The 18,574-nt window shown below is 44.5% G+C and overlaps 1 protein-coding gene across 1 annotated transcript in view; it reads left to right on the top strand.

Annotated features, from left to right (window-relative positions):
- The window catches only part of Map3k5 (mitogen-activated protein kinase kinase kinase 5), a 197,370-nt gene that overhangs the window by 49,334 nt on the left and 129,462 nt on the right, over window positions 1-18,574 (top strand). Inside the window, exon 2 of the mRNA XM_021220921.2 lies at window positions 11,990-12,129. Coding sequence (XP_021076580.1) covers window positions 11,990-12,129 — 140 coding nt within the window. The remainder of the gene's footprint in view (window positions 1-11,989; window positions 12,130-18,574) is intronic.

The following is an 18,574-nucleotide window of genomic DNA, read 5'->3' on the forward strand; positions in this document are numbered from 1 at the left end:
AGAGAGAGAGAGAGAGAGAGAGAGAGAGAGAGAGAGAGAGAGAGAGAATATTCTATCATAAAAATATTTGCGGCACACTAGAAGATAAAGATGTGGCATATTAGCTTTTTCATGAGCCAGTGTGAAAGATCCCTTGAAGTCAGAATTTTGGTACAGCGTTTACCATCAAAAGTTGTATGATCAAGATTCTTTGCCAGAAGGGAAGGATTCTTTGCCAGCCCTATCCACCTGTAACTAAGAGTAATTATTTGTGAGATTGGAATTGTTAATGCCTGGATCAGGCTTTTGTCTCTGGCCATTGAGCTCCTCACGACTGCGTAGTCTATAGCTTCTCAGTCACACCCTCTGCTCCTTTACACGGCTTCATCGGCTTCATCGTAAGCATGAGAGAGAGAGAGAGAGATGCAAGAAAGCATAGGGGTTGCTATGGCACCACTGTCAACCCCCCCCCCCACACACACACACACAAGTGACAGAGGCACTGACAGATTCCTCTGAGTGCAGATGAAATGTGTGGAAGTTCAGGCAGGTCACTGCTGCCTAGATTTCCCATCCTGCCCCCAGGATTCAGGGGCATCTATCTCTCTGTGGAAGGACCCCAGCTCTCTGCCCCACAAGAATCACCAGCTGAAGTCAAAGACCTCAATATCCTTCCTTCCGTTTCATCTTTTTCTCTGCCATTAATACTTCCCTTCCTGCCCTTAAAATGTCTTTATTAAAATGTCCTTTCTTTATTACCTTTTTCTCTGTGCCACAGAACCTAACCCATCTATCTTGTCTGAGAACACAGATTAGCCATCTATGCTCATTGGCCTTCTGGACTCCTGAATCTTTAGCTGGTGTTCAAATGTACTATTCCAATACTAAAATCCTCCTGTCTCTCCTAAATGTTGTCTGACCTCTTCATTTTCTAACTAAACATTCTTTCCAAAGATCTTGGCAAATAATTCTGGTTCTTTGGAGACTCTTTCGTGTTCTTCTCATTTCATGCAGCACCCTGAGTTCTCGCGAGTTCCTGCTCTTCATCCTAAGGCCTCTCTGTAATGCTTGTGCCAACAGAAATTGTTCCTTACCTGCCCCATCATCTGTAGCAAAGTTCTAGAACCTCTGATGGTACCTTATTTGGAAAGGGGGTTATTTGCAGATGTGATTGGGCTAAGGATTATGACATAAGCTCATCTTGGAGTGTCTTGATGGCTCCCAAACGCCACCCTAAATATCCTGATAAGAGATGCAGAGGGTAGGTTGACATTACTCACATGTACATACAACGTAAATCCTGTCTCTCTGACCCTTTGATTTTAGACCGTTGACCTTTAAAATACAGAATACGTTTCTGTTGTTTCATGACGTAAAGTTTTTGTTAAGTTGTTACAGTGGCCAAGGGAATTAGTATAGTCGTCTTTTAACATACTGGGTGAGATGGTTAACCAGAGATGAGTTGGTTCTCAGCAAGTGAACATGCCCAAGGAGCCAGCATCTAGGCAATGAGTCAGAGCTTCGAGAACATGCCTACGGAGAGCCTCCTTGACCTCTTCTCCCCTCCTGGTGTTCACTATTGTAACTTTAAACTGTCACCCTGTCATTACATCCCATCCTTTTCTGCTGTTGATGGCTTATACACAGGGCTGCTGTGAACATCCATTATCCGTCTTTAATTGAACATAATCTGTGTTTCCATTGGGTACATAGCAGGGGGGGGGGAGTCCTGGGTCTTAGAACCATTCACATTTAGCTCAGTGCTGGACTGACATTCTCTTCTATACCCACGGCTTCCGTTACTATCTGTAGCTGAGACCTGTAAATCTTTTCCTCTGATTCTGACATTTCTGCTGGGATTCAAGGGTAGCTGTGTGTGTGTGTGTGTGTGTGTGTGTGTGTGTGTGTGTGTGTGTAAAGTCTAACCACACACACACACACACACACACACAGGACATTTAGTGTGAGTTAGTCTAGACTCAGTTCCTGAAAAAAACAAAAACAAAACTCAGTTCCTGAAAAAACAAAACAAACAAACAAAAAAAACCAAAGACAAAAACCTGCATTGTGTCCCTTTCTGGGATCATGTCAAATTATCAAATTAGTTCTTTGGGTTCAAATCATAATCTCCTTTCTCTTTGCCTCTGTTCACCTAACCCCCCTAAAGTCTACCACCCCCTATATTTTTCTCTACCTGATTATAGGGTCACACTTTCTTCTGGATGATTCGTAAATAATTCCTCATCCTTCCTTTTTTTTTTTTTTTAAGTTTGTCATCTACCCACAGACTAAAGGTTTATGCTCTCAAAGCACAGCTTTGACCCTGCGCACTCCTCTTTAAAACTCATGCAGATGAGTAGACTATAGAATCATTGCAAAAGCAAGGGTCTCTAGAATGACCATAGAATCAAGGCAAAACTATTTATGCTGGCTTTCTATTCATTTCCATGAACTTGACTTCAAGGTCATTTCTATGAAAAAGACTCTTAAAAGTTTTCATAAGAAATTGACTTATTAACATTGTCTTCATACATACTTTTATGCTAAAGGAGGCCCTTTGAGCATTTCCTGCAATGGTTGCATATAATTATCAGTCATAGAACCTTTACAATCTTTATCACCTATAAAATCCTAATAATTTTATACAGTTATTATTATTGTTTTATTGTATGTGTGTGTGTGTGTGTGTGTGTGTGTGTGTGTACATATGCGTAACTGTTTCCGGGAGTCAGAGATTAGCAGCCTTCAACTGCTGTCCACCTTAATTTTGGGGAGAGCCGTTCACCGAACCAGAAGTTCATTGACTCAGACAACATGTCCACCACTGAGCCCCAGCAATCTTCCTGTCTCTGCGTCCCCAGTGCAGGGATGACAGGTGTGTCCTGCTGTACCTGGCTTTTCTATGTGAGTTCTAGGCATAGGACTCAGGTGTTCATGTTTACAAGGTAGGGTACTTATAGCTAAGTTACCTCTGGAGGTGCCCAATTCTCAGGTAAAAATCAATAGCAGCAACAGCCTACCTTAGTCTAATAATAAAACAGTAACGAAGCAAATTAGGACTAGGTTGGGAGATTACATTTGCTCCTCTTTAGCAATATAAGAATGAGTTATGAGTAGAGGTGGCTATAGAGATAACTTGCCTGGAAAGACTACACACTCCTGCTGAGGATCCAGGTTCAGTTCCCAGCACCCACGAGGCAGTGTACATCCATCTTTAACTCCTCCTCCAGGGCATCCAGCATCATTCTCTAACCTCTGATGGCAACTGGTACACACACAGAGCATGCGTATAAATGTAGGCAAAACCTTCACACACATAAAATAAAAATAATACATCCTTAAAAGAATGTTTCATTGTTTCATTGATGGAGTGGTAGAGTGTTTGGCTAGTATGCCTGAGGTTCAGTTCCCGGGGCGGGGGTGGGGGGAGAGAGAGAGAACTTTATGTGTGACTCACTATGCATGTTGGAATTTGGTGATGCAGCAGATGCAGATGTGGGCCAACATACACCCTGTTAGACACACACATAAGTATATATACATGGTAGCGTTGACCGAGTAATAATGACTACGAGACTGAAGCAGCGTTGCCGAAGCTGAGTGGGTAGGAATTTGTAGGAGGGATTAACGTCTTAATAGAACACCAATAGATTCATTCTGATCATTCAGGAATTCCAACATAATCAACAAACACCAGGAGTTGTGTGGTTTCCGAGGGTGCTTGTCATCGTTGGAAGGGGCCATGGGAAGTCTTCACAACGCTTGTGGGACACCGGCTGGAGGTCATGAGTGACATTCTAGAAATTTCCATAAAATGGCTTAGTTGTAACTTGATCAACTTATTCATAAAATGGGAAGCCCCAGGGATGCAGGTGTTATTTCTGTCAAGCATCAAAGGGCGAGTATTGGGGGGCGTGGCAGACACTTTGGGGTACCTTTCTTGCATCATTCCTTGGGAATGCTTGGCCAGGTGTGCTGTTTTTCTGTATTTCTCTCTGACCATGCCACAGGCATCTCTCTTTTCATTGACACCTCCTAGCCTGCCTTTCCTGAGCCGAGACTGCTATGTTTTGTCCACTTTTGTGACACACCCTTCTCCAACTCCCCAGGCAGACAATGCCCTGCTCACATAGGTGTGCATCACTTACCCATGCGGCTCCGAATGCTCTAACCTCTGAGCACCCCTGTTTATTTTTCCGCAGCTGCCCTCAGCTCTCTATCAGCACTTACCAGTGTGCATTTCTTACCCCTCCCAAAGGAGGCAGAACTATGTTTCCCATTTGACTTCTATAGTGCACCACAGATAACAGGGCCACGTGTGTAATTGGCATTCAGGGTGTTTGCCAAATTAAATTGATGGTAATGCCTCGCCTTGGGAATTAACCCATTGTGATTGGATAGAGAAGTTCTATGTGATAACTTGGGAATCTCTCTTTGTTGCATGAGGAGCATGTATTATTATATTATATATAACACACACACACATATATATAATATATTATAATAATACTATTGTATTATATATAGTCCATTGAGTAGATAAAAAGTAATGATAGGTTAATGTTTTGATTTGTATTCAGCTCTGGCTTTTAGAAGCGGTGGTGACTCATTGGATATTTAACTAACAGATAATGTGTCATGGAAGGAAAATTCAATTAAAGAAGAGAAGAGCAAACCTCGAATACTCTGAATCCTGTTGTTTGGTGATCAAAGTGCAGTTGGCCTCAACAGATTTGTTATTGCCCTGAACTTCATTATGCTCCAATATTCTACCATTAACCCTGATTTTATGCTCCATTTAACATTAACTCAGGACAAGGAAACAAAGTATGCTTTAAGTAAAAAATCATGGAGCTTTTTCTGTTTCTGTGTAAACTTCAAATGACTGGCTTTGTCTTGGATTATAAAATGACAGCTTCACGTGCTATATTACCATAGAGCTCAACTGGGCAGTGATTAAAGGCACTTGCTCAGGCCCTGTGGCCCACCCCTTTCATGCCAGCATTCAAGAAGTAGAAGCATGCTGATTGATCTCCCTGGGTTCAAGGCCAACCTGTTCTATATCAGGAGTTCCAGGCCAACCAGGGCTATTTATACAGTGAGAGTCGATCTTGGGACTGGGGTGGGGGGAGAAGGTGGGAAGGAAGGGGGAGAGGGGGTGGAAAGAGAGGGAGAGAAGGGGAGAAAGGGGAAGGAGGGAGGGAGAAAGAAATGAAGGGAGGAGAAAAGGGAGGAGAGAGATGAAGGGAGATGCCTTTGCTCATGAGTCACATGACAGGGGTGTGGTTTGGTCCTCCAGTCTCCTTCAATCATGATTACCTCATTTGTGTTCTAAGCTGGAAAGCTTCCCTCTCCTGTGGGTGCAGCATCTGTCTCGGGGGACCTCAGAGCATGGCCTCTGGGGACAGATTGATGAATCTGAATCCTGCTGCTTCCACCTTTTAGCCAGGCTTGGCAGACACAGTCTGTGCCTCGGGTGCCCTGAAGCACTATTAATCGCAGCCAGGGGCCATTCTGAAGGTGAAGCAAGTTCATATTTGAAAGTATCTTGTGTTTGACACATAATGAGTGCTAAACATGTTAGTTTATCACACCATGATAATCGCCTCTCCTGTATGTGTTTGGTATCACTGTTCACATAGGTCAAGTAAACCTGTTTCAAAACTTTCAAATAAACAATCTGTTAGATTTGTTTAAGTTATACTAACTAAAAGCACTTTAGGCCAAGTGTGTGTGTACGCCGGTTGATTTATAGGGCATTTAGGGGGATATTTTTATGTGAGCATCTCATATAACAAATACCTTCAGGTAACAGTCAGAAACTTACATAAAAATACCAACTCCTGGACTCAGGCTAACATCTGGACCAGCAGCAGCGGAGGGGGGAATGACACAAAAGATCACTGGAGGCTAACTATTAGGAGTGCTCTAGATAGAAACTCAAGGGACATGAAACACAGTTGCATTTAGCCAAAGGGTGATCTTAGGAAAAACAAGGTATCTCAAAACACTCCTTTTCTGAACTTTTTACTAATTCTGTGTAAATATTGCATCATGCACCCCAATCCCAGTCATTTCCCTCTCCTTTTGTATTCACCCTTACAGCCCCCTCCCCGCCCCCTCCCAAGGGGTGAAAAAAAAAAAAAAACTCTGTAGAAGTTGCAGCGTGTCACAGTGTGTCACAGTACATACACCCTTTTGTCCACACATCTTCACTTGCAAAAATGTTCATTGCCATGAATCGTGGTCTGGTTTGTGGCCTCTGGTTCTGTTCCACTGTTCCCACTGGATCCTCGCCTGGACTCTGTTTCAACAACACATTCTTATCTTAAACACTAGAAAAGTCTAGCAAGACAAAAGATCGGGGCTCCCTATGTAGACTTAGGTTAAAGAGATAAGCTGGTTAATGTTACTAGGAAATGGTCAAGTAGGCCCATGTTTATGGTGATGTTTGATGATCTAGTCTGGGGATCAAACCTGAACTGGTTTTTTAAAAATATATCCCAAGGGGAGCTAAAGGGCAGAAGTCTCATCGTGGGTCCTCTTTGAGATGCACTGTTTACCCTGACAGTATCTGCTGCAGGCAGCAAGAGTTCCCTGTTTGTAATGAAACCCATTCTCGGCACATTACTGCGTGCCTTCTTTCTGGGGGTACCCAGAGGAAGAAGGGCTCTTCCATCTTCTAAAGGTGAAACCTCATTGCATTCCAGAGTTCAACCTGTCTGGTTGGTTGGACATGTTGCATGAACCATGAAGAGTACAGACTGAAACTGACTTCGAGTTAGTTGTGAGGGAAAGAGGGGGCTGGCTCATTGACCTGCAGAAAGCTCAGGTACCTACGGGTCCCTTGGATCAGGACGTCTGGCAGGCAAGGAAATCTGCAGACAGCAAACACCTTCAGGGCCAAGTGTTCTACATCCTGCAGCTGTGAGAAACACACCTTAGCAAGTGTCTGACAGGGAGTGAGGGGAGGGGCAGGAGGGAGTCCTTAGGTATGTGCAGATTCACCCAGGTGAGCTGTGGCTGTCACAGTGCCCTGTGCAGAGGATGAGGGAGGCTCCCAGAGGAAAAGCGTTTACTTAACCCGTGGACTGTATCCGGCAGTGTTTCTTTCCCTAGTACCTTCAGACCCTGTTGAACAGTATTCTTGGTGGGGGGACCTTCAGGGATGTCAGGCTTTCCTGAAGAGAGTGAGAACTTTGGTTGGTGGTTTAGTCCTTGGGAAGCTCTGGAGGGTCTGGTTGGTTGGTATTGTTGTTCTCCCTATGGGGTTACAAACCCCCTCGGCTCCTTCAGTCTTTTCTCTAACTCCTCCATTGGGGTCCCCATGCTCAGTCTGATGGTTGGCTTTGAGCATCTGCATCTGTCTTGGTCAGGCTCTGGCAGAGCCTCTTAGGAGACAGCTGTTTCAGGCTCCTGTCAGCAAGAACTTCTTGCCATCGGTGATAGAGTCTGGGCTTGGTAGCTGTACACATGGAGGGACCCGTGGCTCCAGCTGCCTATGTGGCAGAGGATGGATGACCTTGTCTGGCCTCAATGGGAGGGGAGGCCCTTGGTCGTGTGATTCCCCAGTGTAGGGGAATGTTAGGGTGGTGAGGTGGGAGTGGGTGGGCGGGGGGAGCATAGAAGCAAGGAGGGGGATGGGATAGGGGGGTTGTGGAGGAAAAACCGGGAAGGGAGATAACATTTGAGATGTAAATAAATAAAATAACCAATAAAAAATAAAAATAAAAATTTAAGAAAGGAGTGAGAACTTGTTATCTCGTAAGATTATAGGTGACAGAAGTCCTACTCTCTCAGCTCCAAGGACTTTGGAACTTACTGAAGAGGTGTCCTAGCCAGAGCTCAGTCAGTCACTACCACTCAACTGACAGCTATAAGCACCAGAGTGTAGAGCAGTCAAGGGAGGTGAAGAGAGAGTTCTCCATCAGGCCAACAAAAATGTGCTGGGAAGGAGAAGCTCAAGGCATGATGGGTAAGGTATTTACCCCACTGGAATTGATACAGGGTTTTAATAAAGCCTGGAGCTGGTGAGATGGCTCAGTGGGTAGAGCATGTACCACACAAGTCTGCGGACCCAAGCTTTGATTCCCCAGACATGCCACTGTCCTGCTGGGGGCAGGGGCGGGGGCGGGGGGAAGCAGGGTGTGTGTGTGTGTGTGTGTGTGTGTGTGTGTGTATAAATCTATCGTCCCAGCGTTCCCACAGTGAGATGGCAGGAGAGCCTGGAGAATCTCGAAGCTCACAGGTCAGCCTGCCAGGTATAGGCACTGCTTAACAAGGGACTCTCTCTTAAGCAAGGTAGAAGAAAGTGAGGACCAGCACCCAGCTTTGTCCTCTGTCTTCTACGTGTGCAGCGATGCATGCGGGCCTGCACTCATACACTTGAGCACACACATGCACACACACACATACACACACACACACACACACACACACACACACGGAATGAAGGAGGGGCAGGAGGGGGATTTCTTTAAAAAATGTAGTAGGAGAGGTAGGTAAATTCTGAGAGAGAGAGAGAGAGAGAGAGAGAGAGAGAGAGAGAGAGAGAGAGAGACTCCCTCCTGCAAGGAAACAGAGGAGATTTAGCAGTTAGAACTTAGTTACTGTTCTACTGATGAAATACCCTGACTGAGGTGGTTTAATAAGAATGGTCCCTTGGGAGCCGTTGAATGCCTAGTCACTGGGGAATGGAACTATTTGAAAGAATTGGGAAAAACTTAGGAGATGGTTGTCTTGTTGGAGAAATATGTCACTGGTGGTGGGTTTTGAGGTTTTAAAAGCCCATGCCAGGCCCAGTCTCTCTCAGTCAGTGCCTACCTGCCTCTCTCTCTCTCCTCCTCCCTCTCCCCCTCCCCCTCCCCATCAATCTCCCCCTCCATCTCTCTCTCCAGGTCAGGATGTAAAGCTCTAAGGTATTGCTCTAACAACCTGCCTCCACGCTGCCTGCCGTGATCCGTAATGATGTAGACTGAACCTCTGAGACTGTCAGTAAGCCCCCATGAAAGGCTTCCCTTCTAAGAGTTGCCTTGGACTTGGCAACAGAGCCGTAACTAAGACAACGGTCAAGGCCACTTGTAGGAGGAAACCTTTAATGGGAGGCTGGCTCACAGTTTCAGAGGGTTAGTCCGTGTCTGTCCGTGGTGAGGAGTGTGGCAGAGGGTGTGGAACTGGAGCAGTACCTGAAAGCCTTATATACTGACCCACCAGCAGCAAGCAGAAATAAAAATAGGGTCTAGCTTGACGCCCCTCCTCCAGTAAAGCCACACCTCCTAGTCCTTCCCAAATAGTTCCACTAAGTGTGAGACCAAACATTCAAACATAACCTCATAGTGGTCATTCTGAATCAGACCACCACAGTTGGTCTTACCTCATGGCCCATTACCGTGAGGTCAGCATTTAAAGATAAGGGGTGCAGGGGTTACTATCTTGTTAGGTAGTAAATTTCACTTCAGTGCTTGTCTTTCCTGAGATGGGAGGGGGAGTCATAGGAATTAGGCTCTGGCATGTGCATAAGGTGCTGGAAGTCACTGGTCAGTCTTCAGGCAGTTAAGGTTGTGTAATTGGAGTCTGGGGCAGCCTGCTGTCACTTATGACCTATTTGCCTCCAAAGTTACGTTGGGAGGAAGTTTGTCATTTTTTTTTTTTTACTTAATTAACACATAGTTACCATATGGCACAAATATTGGAGTGTTTGTCCAAGACAAATAGAAGTACATCTGTAGAAATTCTTATAAGAATTTTTCAATGTTCAATGTTTTCCCACCTGGAGACAATCCAGATGCCTTTTAACCAATGAACAGACGTCTAGGGATGAATCTCGGATGCATCTTGCTAGGTGAAGGGAGCCCAACCCAAAATGGTATGAGTTATATGATTCATTTCGATTATGTTCTGGCAAAGGCAGCATTATGGCGACAGTAATTGGATGGCAATCACCAGGAGATGTCATTGGCTTAGAGGTGCTAACTGCAAAAGGACCAACTGAGAGAAGACGCTGGAGGGAGGGGAGTAATATTCTGTATCCTACAGAATACAAAACAAGTCACCCATCTGGATATAAAACAGGGAGAAGCTAAGCCACTTTTGAGTTGCTGTTTTGTATTACTGGATTTTAAAATTGGACCGATGAGAGCTTGTTACTGTCTTGGTTAGCTTCCCCAGATGTATCTCTCCATTCCTCAGTGTTGGAAATCTAATGAATAGACCCCGTTTTACTTACATCATCTATCTTTAATGCCGAGTTCTTTTCTTCAACCTACCTCAGCGTTTTCATTTGACTTTAGCACCACATTCAAGAGTCTTTGGAACCTCCCCTCCTCTTCTATAATGTTAACTTGCTTTTTTCTTTTTCTTTTGCAAATCTCCTAATTTCTCATTATCCAGCATTCTGTCTGGCTTCCTTTTGCCGCCGCACTGTAGACTCTGTCTGTGACTGACTGTTGCCTGCAGGTACCTAGGGGAGACAGAAGTCTTGTCTGGGCAGGAGGAAGATAGCTAGCCGCATTATGGAATCTGATGATCTCTTTGTTTCTTGGGTTGATTCTTATGTAGGAACCCCTGAAGTAAAGACGTGGTTTATGGTTCTTGCAGTCAGTGTTAGCTTCGAGGGCGGGGGGCTTGGAAGCAGCTTTCTCAACAGTAAATCTGTCTTCTACCTCTGTGGCATCTGACTTACTATCTCAGCTCACTAGGTAAGTCAGATTCTGCATGTTTAAACTTCTATCCCCAGCACCGCAGAAAAGAGAAAGAGAACCTTAGTTTTATTTCCTGTCTTACGTTCAGTCTTGGTGAATTTCTGATTTACGAATCGGTGGTCATAAGAAAGAGATAAGAAGTGATAGGGAGTGTGAGAGACGGAAGGTTTTTACCATGATTTACGTTGTGGCGTATACATCGCCAGCTCCTTTTTTTATTTACATGAATATACCTGTAGAATGCCTGGTTACCTTTTAATGCATTAAAATGGGAACTTCCCCCATCTCTAAGCAGTTTTCTGGCTCACAGTTTTTGGTGGCTATATGATGTGTTGAAATGGTCAATGTTTGTGTGTAATGGACAGCTCTGTTGTTCTGTAGGGACCTATCTAGCCACTTTCAAATTAAATTTTCTATTGACACAAGCTTGTTTTTAGTGATTATCATTGATACTTCTCTGCCTGCAGGACTCCCAGGCCCCCTTCTCCTTCCCTTGCTAGGACCCCCATAACTGCCTTTACTGTCTTATGTCACATGTGACCTTCTGCCCTTCTGCTCCTTTCTGCAGCCTCCTACTTAGACTTAGTTTCATCGCTGTATGTCCCCTCCCCCTCCCCCTCCCTTTTCCTTCCTCCTCCCCCTCCTCCCTCCCTGTGCACATGTTTGATACATCAAGTTAGTTTCTCTTACACATCTTTATTTGTATATGCGGATTAGTTGGAGAGTAATTTCAGTTTCATTCCTGTGACATATTTTCCAATTCTGGTATGGGGTTTTTGTTACTCAATAAGTGGTGTCATAGAGTTTTAGAATATTTGCATCTGTGATTATATTATTCTTCATAGTCATATTGTTCTATACCTCATTTTTCCCTTGATCATGATTGCCACAAGCTGACCATATACTAATTAATAATTTTAAAGATATTTATAGACTAATGAACTTAGATTTAAACAAAAAAAACCCTATGTTTGTGACTGCAATAGTCTATGGATCTTTTGGACTTTTTTTTTTTTTTTTTAACCTTGTAAACTTATTGTACCTTATTGTAACTTGACATTGAACAGGGCCTCAGCTGCTGCTTCTAACCATTATGGGCTTTCTCTGATATGCAATGCATTTTTGATTTCTTTCTTTAAAAAAAGTACAGGTTTGTTGAATTTTTAAAAACCCACTTCCAGTCGAGCTGCATTTATAGTTTGGTGGTAAACAGAGAGGGAAAACCCCTCCCATTTCCTCATTTGAACACTGAGTTCTTACTGGGCATAGCATGGGTGTTATCCTTTGGTGACTTGGTTTTCTGCTCGCAGATATCGCTGTGGTGGAGATGAGTGACGCCTTCCGGCAGCCTTCCTTGTTTTACCATCTGGGAGTGAGAGAAAGCTTCAGTATGGCCAACAACATCATCCTCTACTGCGACACTAATTCCGACTCACTCCAGTCCCTGAAGGTAACCCCACAGCACTTAACTTCAGCACTGGCAGTGAGGGGCACATTACTGTCATCCAAAACATTTGAAGTAGCTTACATTTATGAAAATTCTGTCAACAGGATAATTAGGCGGGGAAGACTGCTCACCTTGTGAGGTCTACCTAGTTGAGTATAAAAATGTGAATCCTTTGGTTTCAGGTCCAGGGACAAGGGACTAGGGTGTGTATTTTACACACCAAAGCAAACCTGGCCTCCAGGTTCTCCCAGCATCCTTCGGTGCCTGCCTAGCATACCCTGCCCCCAACCCTGAACTTTCCAGACCAGGGGCTGGGCTGCCCTTCCCCAGAGGCGCCTCCTTCTATAATCCAGACCTCTCCCCTCCCGCTTCCTTCTCCCCCTCTCCCTCCCTCCCTGTCTCTCTCCCTCTTCCTCCCCACTCTCTGTCTCTCTCCCTCCATCTCTCCTCTGGCTCTCTCTCCTCTCCCCCCCCTCCCTGCACTCTTTCTATCTTTGTCTACCTGCCCCCTTTGGCCTCCTTCCTCAGGCCATAGATTCTTCCTGAGAGCAGCTTCCTAGTAAGTCTTCCTTTAATATGCTCTAATCTGACTTGAATCAGCTCATTTCACTGGCAGGAAAAAAAAAAAAAAAAACTATCATACCCAAGGAGGAAAACTTCGTGTTGGTTTCTGAGTTCCAGACCAAGTTTCAGTCCATAAGATTGTTCCTAAGAAGGCCTCAGCAATAATGGTAGCCTGTGCTGGAATCTTAGCTATCATCTTGAGGCAGGAGGATTGTGAGTTCTAGGTCAGCCTGGGCTATATAAAAAGAGATCCCGTCTCAGAGCTCCAAAATCAAAACAAGCGTCCTATAGTAACAGAACTCACAACAGGCTGAAGCCTTCAGTCCAAACCTCTGAGAAAGAAAGCCCACACGAGATGTGCTGGGCCTAGCTGGCCACTGGGACTTCTCCGAGTATAACTCCAGCTGAAGGTATGCTTGCTTTTTGAAAGTGCTTTCAATAGAGGTTCTCACTGCAGATCCCCAGAAAACTGGGTGTAATTTCAGCCAAGATGGCAGAAGGCAACAGAAACTGTTTTTTTTTATTTTCTGTAAAATCCAAGCTACTATAATATCATTTTCTCCATTCGTAGGGTATGTAAAAGCCAGTGTGGTGTCCGAGCTCACTCCTATCCTTCGTGAGGCGGGCTTCCAGCTTCAGGACTTTTCAAAAACATCTCCATCTTCCAGTTTCCAGATCAAAGTCAGCCTTGGGGTAGGGCCTTAGAAGCCAGAACATGGTTTAACAGCTCTATCCAGGCCTCTAGCCAAATACCCATGCACAGATCGTAATACCATCTTGCCTTTATCTGAGCGCTACAGCATAAGTCACGTGGCCTGGATGGCCTGTAGCCTCATTAAGCAAACACATTTAACTTCCTGCCAGACGACCATTGTTCTGAACATGAGAGCCATAGCCCAGCTCTGCCCTAAGACATCCACTCCCAACTCGGCCTGGCTCTGCTCCCCCTCCCCAACCCTCCTGCCCCCCCCTCCCCCACTGTTCTGCTCCATTCGCCCTTGGTGAAAGAGTCAGGTAGTTTCATTCATTCTTGGTCTTCATTTGTCTTGGGCCCAAACTCCTTTTGGGTTTAAATTGCGCTCTTTGGTTGACTGGAATTGATGTTTTTTTTTTTTTTTAAAGTGTGATAGATAGGAGCTGAATTTCATTTCCTACCTGTGGATGTCCGCTTTCTTCAGCACCATCTGTTAAAGCTGTAGGCTTTTCTTCAGTGTGTTTTTGACATCTTTGACACGTATCAGATGGCTGTGATTATTACTGTGGGGGACAGAGGGTACCCTCAGGGAATTCTCTACCTTAGAGAGAGAGAGAGAGAGAGAGAGAGAGAGAGAGAGAGAGAGAGAGAGAGAGAGAGAAAGAAAAGTCAGAGCCTTTCATTGACCTATAGCTCTCCAGCAAGCTCCAGGAATTAGCCTAATCTCCATTTTTTTTTTCTAAGTGCTAAGATGGAGCACCATCTTACCTGGCTATTTGTTTGTTTTTTATAGGTTCTGGGGCATGAACTGTGGTCAGCATAACCCAGATTTCTTTTTCTTTTTTTCCTTCTCGAGACAGGGTTTCTCTGTGTAGCCCTGGCTGTCCTGGAACTCACTCTGTAGACCAGGTTGGACTCGAACTCAGAAATCCGCCTGCCTCTGCCTCCCGAGTGCTGGGATTAAAGGCGTGGCGCCACCACTGCTCAGCCACAACCCAGATTTCTTCTTATTCAGACTGTCTCTAGTCAGGTCGTTCCATTGCAAAGGGTGGAGATAATACAGAGCAATGTCTGTACCTCACAGTTCCCTGAGCTCGGTGCTACTGAGGAAAGCTGATCCGGGTACAGGGGCTACTTACAGCTTAACTTTGTTTCTGGGTCTAGTTTGCAATAAGTTTGACTGGGGCTCTTCTGGAGGCCTCTGACCGCAAGGAGAGCTGCAGGGGACAAAAGCCTCCATTTCAACAAAACATCCTGGAAGAGGAAAACAAACCTCAGGGAGCTGGTCCCCTCTCCCTGGCTTTGCTTAGACATGGACATGCCTTGAGCACTAAGGAAAGTGCAGCCCAACTTGCTTCGTTGGTGTTTGCTCCTGGGTGAGAAGTGGCAATGCCGGTGCAGCCATGAATTCTCAAAAAGAAATCATAGGAAAAAGACTTTGAAAGATGTAGGCTCCTCAAAACCCAATTTTAAAAAAAGCTGTAAAAATTCTTTAAGATCAATGGCCAAATTATTTAAAAGGATAATTAGAATCTAATCATGTCATGTATTTGTGTAAAATTTATAATTTTTTTAAAATTTGTATTGTATAGTGTTTTCATACAGTATACCTGACCACTGTTCCCCTCCCCCGAGTCCTTCTGTCTCCTCTCTACCTCCCCACCCACCCACCTCCACACCCTTCCCTTCTCACTGTAGAAAACAGGCAAACAAAACAAACAGAAGCACACACACATAGAACAAGCATGCGGAAAAACAAGTCCATAAGAACACAAAATCAGAATCCACAATGTTCAAGCAAAAGTCCAAGGAGAAAAAAAAAAGTCCAAAAACACCCCTATGAGACACAAAGTGTACACAAACACCACTGAGCCCATTTTGTGCTGACTATCTACTGCTGAGCACAGGGCCTGCCCTTAAGTGTGGTTATTTTACCCAGGAGAAATAAGCTATTTAAAAAAAAAATTAGTTTTTGCTTTGAGAAGGGGAAGTTGACTTTCTCTGGGATGGTAACAGCATTTTCACAATTTTCTTTAAATAGCACGTGAACTTCAAGTCCCTATTAGGACATGACTCTCTTCTGCTGAGAGTTATATTTTTGTCAAGAACTGGGATGCTAATAACCACTAGCTCATGATTTATTTCCTTCATTTAAAATGGGTCAGGGGTCACTCAGCGTGTGGAGGAGGACGTCTGGACCCCACAGGCTAACTGGCTGTGGAGTGTATGCACACCTCAAAAAGAAGTTCCTCCTCATCCTCAACAGTGTGATAACTGAGTCTTCCAAAACAGAGAAAGAGACAGACAACAATTGTAGGAAGAGGCATGCATATTTGATAATGTGCAAGCATCCAGGATCACACAGAATGTAAAATCAAAGAAGGGCCCAGAGTTAAAACGTAAATACTTCTTCACGGGAGAGGGGAGTAGGGGCATACGTTTAGTTTTAGAGGAGTGCATGGTTTTGTTTAGATTTTCCGTGTGTGTGTGTGTGTGTGTGTGTGTGTGTGTGTGTGTGTGTGTGTGTGTGATGGTTGGGTGTATATGCATATCTTTACATTGTACACATGTATATGGGTGCTTGCACATAGGTACAGTGTGCATATAGAAGCCCAGGGTTGATGTATACATTTTTTCATTGAGGTAGGGTGTCTCAGGGAAACCCAAAGCGTGTTACGTGGCCAGCTTTAACCTCCGAGCCCCTCCTCTGCCTGGGGTGGTGCTCAGCGTTTTGGTTTTCTGTGCAGGATATTCACCCCAGGGCCTGATGGCGTGCAAGTACTCTGTCACTGAGCTGCATCCTGGACATTGAATGACACAGACTTTTAGGGGTGATAAATAGGCCTAAGAACAAGACATTAACCTGGGCCGTAGTTCACTTGGGCTACAAATGTGCCCTGTGGTTTCAGTTCTAGACTTTCTTCCTGCTCATTAATCTTCTCCAGGAGCTGGCTTTTAGATAGATGACGACGATGACATTGGGGGTGGGGGTGGGGAGAGGTGGAGGTGGGAGTGCACACTCCAGAGAGGGAGAGGGAGAGACAGACAGACAGACAGACAGACAGACAGACACACACACACACACACACGCACGCACACACACACGCACGCACATGCGCACGTGTCAGAGAGACCTTAGTTCTGAGACTACCTTTTTGAGTTCAGAGTGCCCATCATGGAAGTGGTACTCCGGGATATTGTCCCAACAACCATTTCTTTCACCACCAACAATTCTATGAAGATAAAACCCATAGCCCCTGCGCTTCCTGTCTTTCTTCTGCTCCTTCCCTTCATCTGAGGACACCTCCTACCCACATTGAATCTGCTTGTACAACAGAGTAGGATTAAGAGATAAACAGATACTGCTGAGCAGCATGAGATGGTTAGAGGCTAAAAGCTCTCACAGATGCCTGGGGTGTGGACCAGTTACCAAGAGCTACCTCTGCAGCCCTGCACCAAAACCAAAACTGAAACCCAGAAACCCATTTGTAATCCGGGCAGGGCTGTGGGAAGTAGGACATACTCCCGGCAGCCAGATGTATTGGCACAACTTCTAAAAGAACAGTTTGGCAAGGACTAATAATATCCTGAGACGGGACAGTTTTGACCCTGGATATGCATCGTAGAAAACATGGCTCACACAAGTAAGGAAATACCATCAAGGACTTTTATGTAACGTAGTTTATAATTCCCCGTCTCTGCAGAAGAAAGAGTAAATACCTACTAGGAGAATGACTAAATACCTTGTGGTAGTTATTTAGTGGAGTATTATAGAGCTCTTAAGGCGGGTCAACTAGAATGCTACAGATGTACATCGGTGTGTTTTATGGTCATATGTGAAATCATAGTATATGTTTAAGGCATCGTAGCAGCTATATAAAATGTAATGTGCATGACTACGCATCATACACGTTAGCATTAGGGATGGGTAGAAGTGTGCTTGGGAATTCAGAATAACTGCCTGTTCGGAGTGCAGGAGAGAAATTGAGGTGAGGGGTAAGAAGTCCTCATCTCTGATGTAATGTAAGTTTAGGTAGTACACAAGGGAGGTACATGCCGATATTTTAGACATTTTATATTGAAATACTTGATAATTAACAGTTCTGAAGGAAGTGGTTGTCTATGCCTATGTACACCAGAATAACTGCATACGTTTTGGGCATTTGAACTCCCAGATATTGTTAGTTTCTTTTCCCTCCTGTTCCAGCTGTGACTGGAAGTCTCAGCTGCATCTTTTTCTCTTTCCAAACGAGCATCTGCTTTTTTCCCATTTGCTCCCCAGCGGAGGAAAGGCTTCTCCAGAGATGAGCGAGCTCATGGCTGATGGCGATGCAGCTTGTGCCAAATGCGACTCTTTTCCGTGGCAGTCTGTCTGTGTTTACCGCACACTCTTGCCCGACCTGGTGCATGTGTGTTGACTGACCCCACATACCCTCTCCATTATCTTCTGGTTGGCATCTCTCTAGAAGTGACACTAGAAATCTCATGTGCACAAACCCAAATTTTAACAGCGTCGTTATGTCATCTCTTAAAAATAAGCTGCTTTTAAACAGCAGAGCAGTTCCTTAGGACATTAAAATTAGATCCCCAGCAGGATCCAGCAGTCTTCCTTTTGGCTGGGTACACAGAAGGATTAAGAGCAAGACATGAAAGAAATATTTGTATGCCTGTGTTTCTAGGAAACAAGATAGCTGAAAAGGGGGAGTGGCAGAGATGTATTTTGAGTGGGTGAGCGTTCTGTACGACTAACGGAACATTAGTCAGCCATAAAGGCGATTCTGCCACATGCTACAGTGTGGATGATCCTTGGATAATTGCCATCATTGCTCTTTCAAGCCATTCTGTGCCATCCTTGACCTGTGATTTTGTTCTGCGGGGACAGAGGAACTTAATTTCCTTTAAACCTTGTCTAAGAAGTTGGACATTAAATCTAGTTTTCAGATGCACACTTTTATATAACTGAAATAGACATTATTTAGAGTTATGATATCCATATTTTACATTTCAATATTTGTGCTAGTTTGAGGTAAATTAGAACATCAGAATGATTTTTATTATAAGTATTTTAAAATTTAAACTGAATTCTTAACTGTGCTGTATAAAGCCATTCAGATTCCAAAATGCTTTTACATTTATAAAACCACACTTCTCCCTCCCCCCTCTTCTACAGTGCATACTTCTCCTTCTCCC

Source organism: Mus pahari, chromosome 21 (assembly GCF_900095145.1).
Source record: "Mus pahari chromosome 21, PAHARI_EIJ_v1.1, whole genome shotgun sequence".
Taxonomy (NCBI): domain Eukaryota; kingdom Metazoa; phylum Chordata; class Mammalia; order Rodentia; family Muridae; genus Mus; species Mus pahari.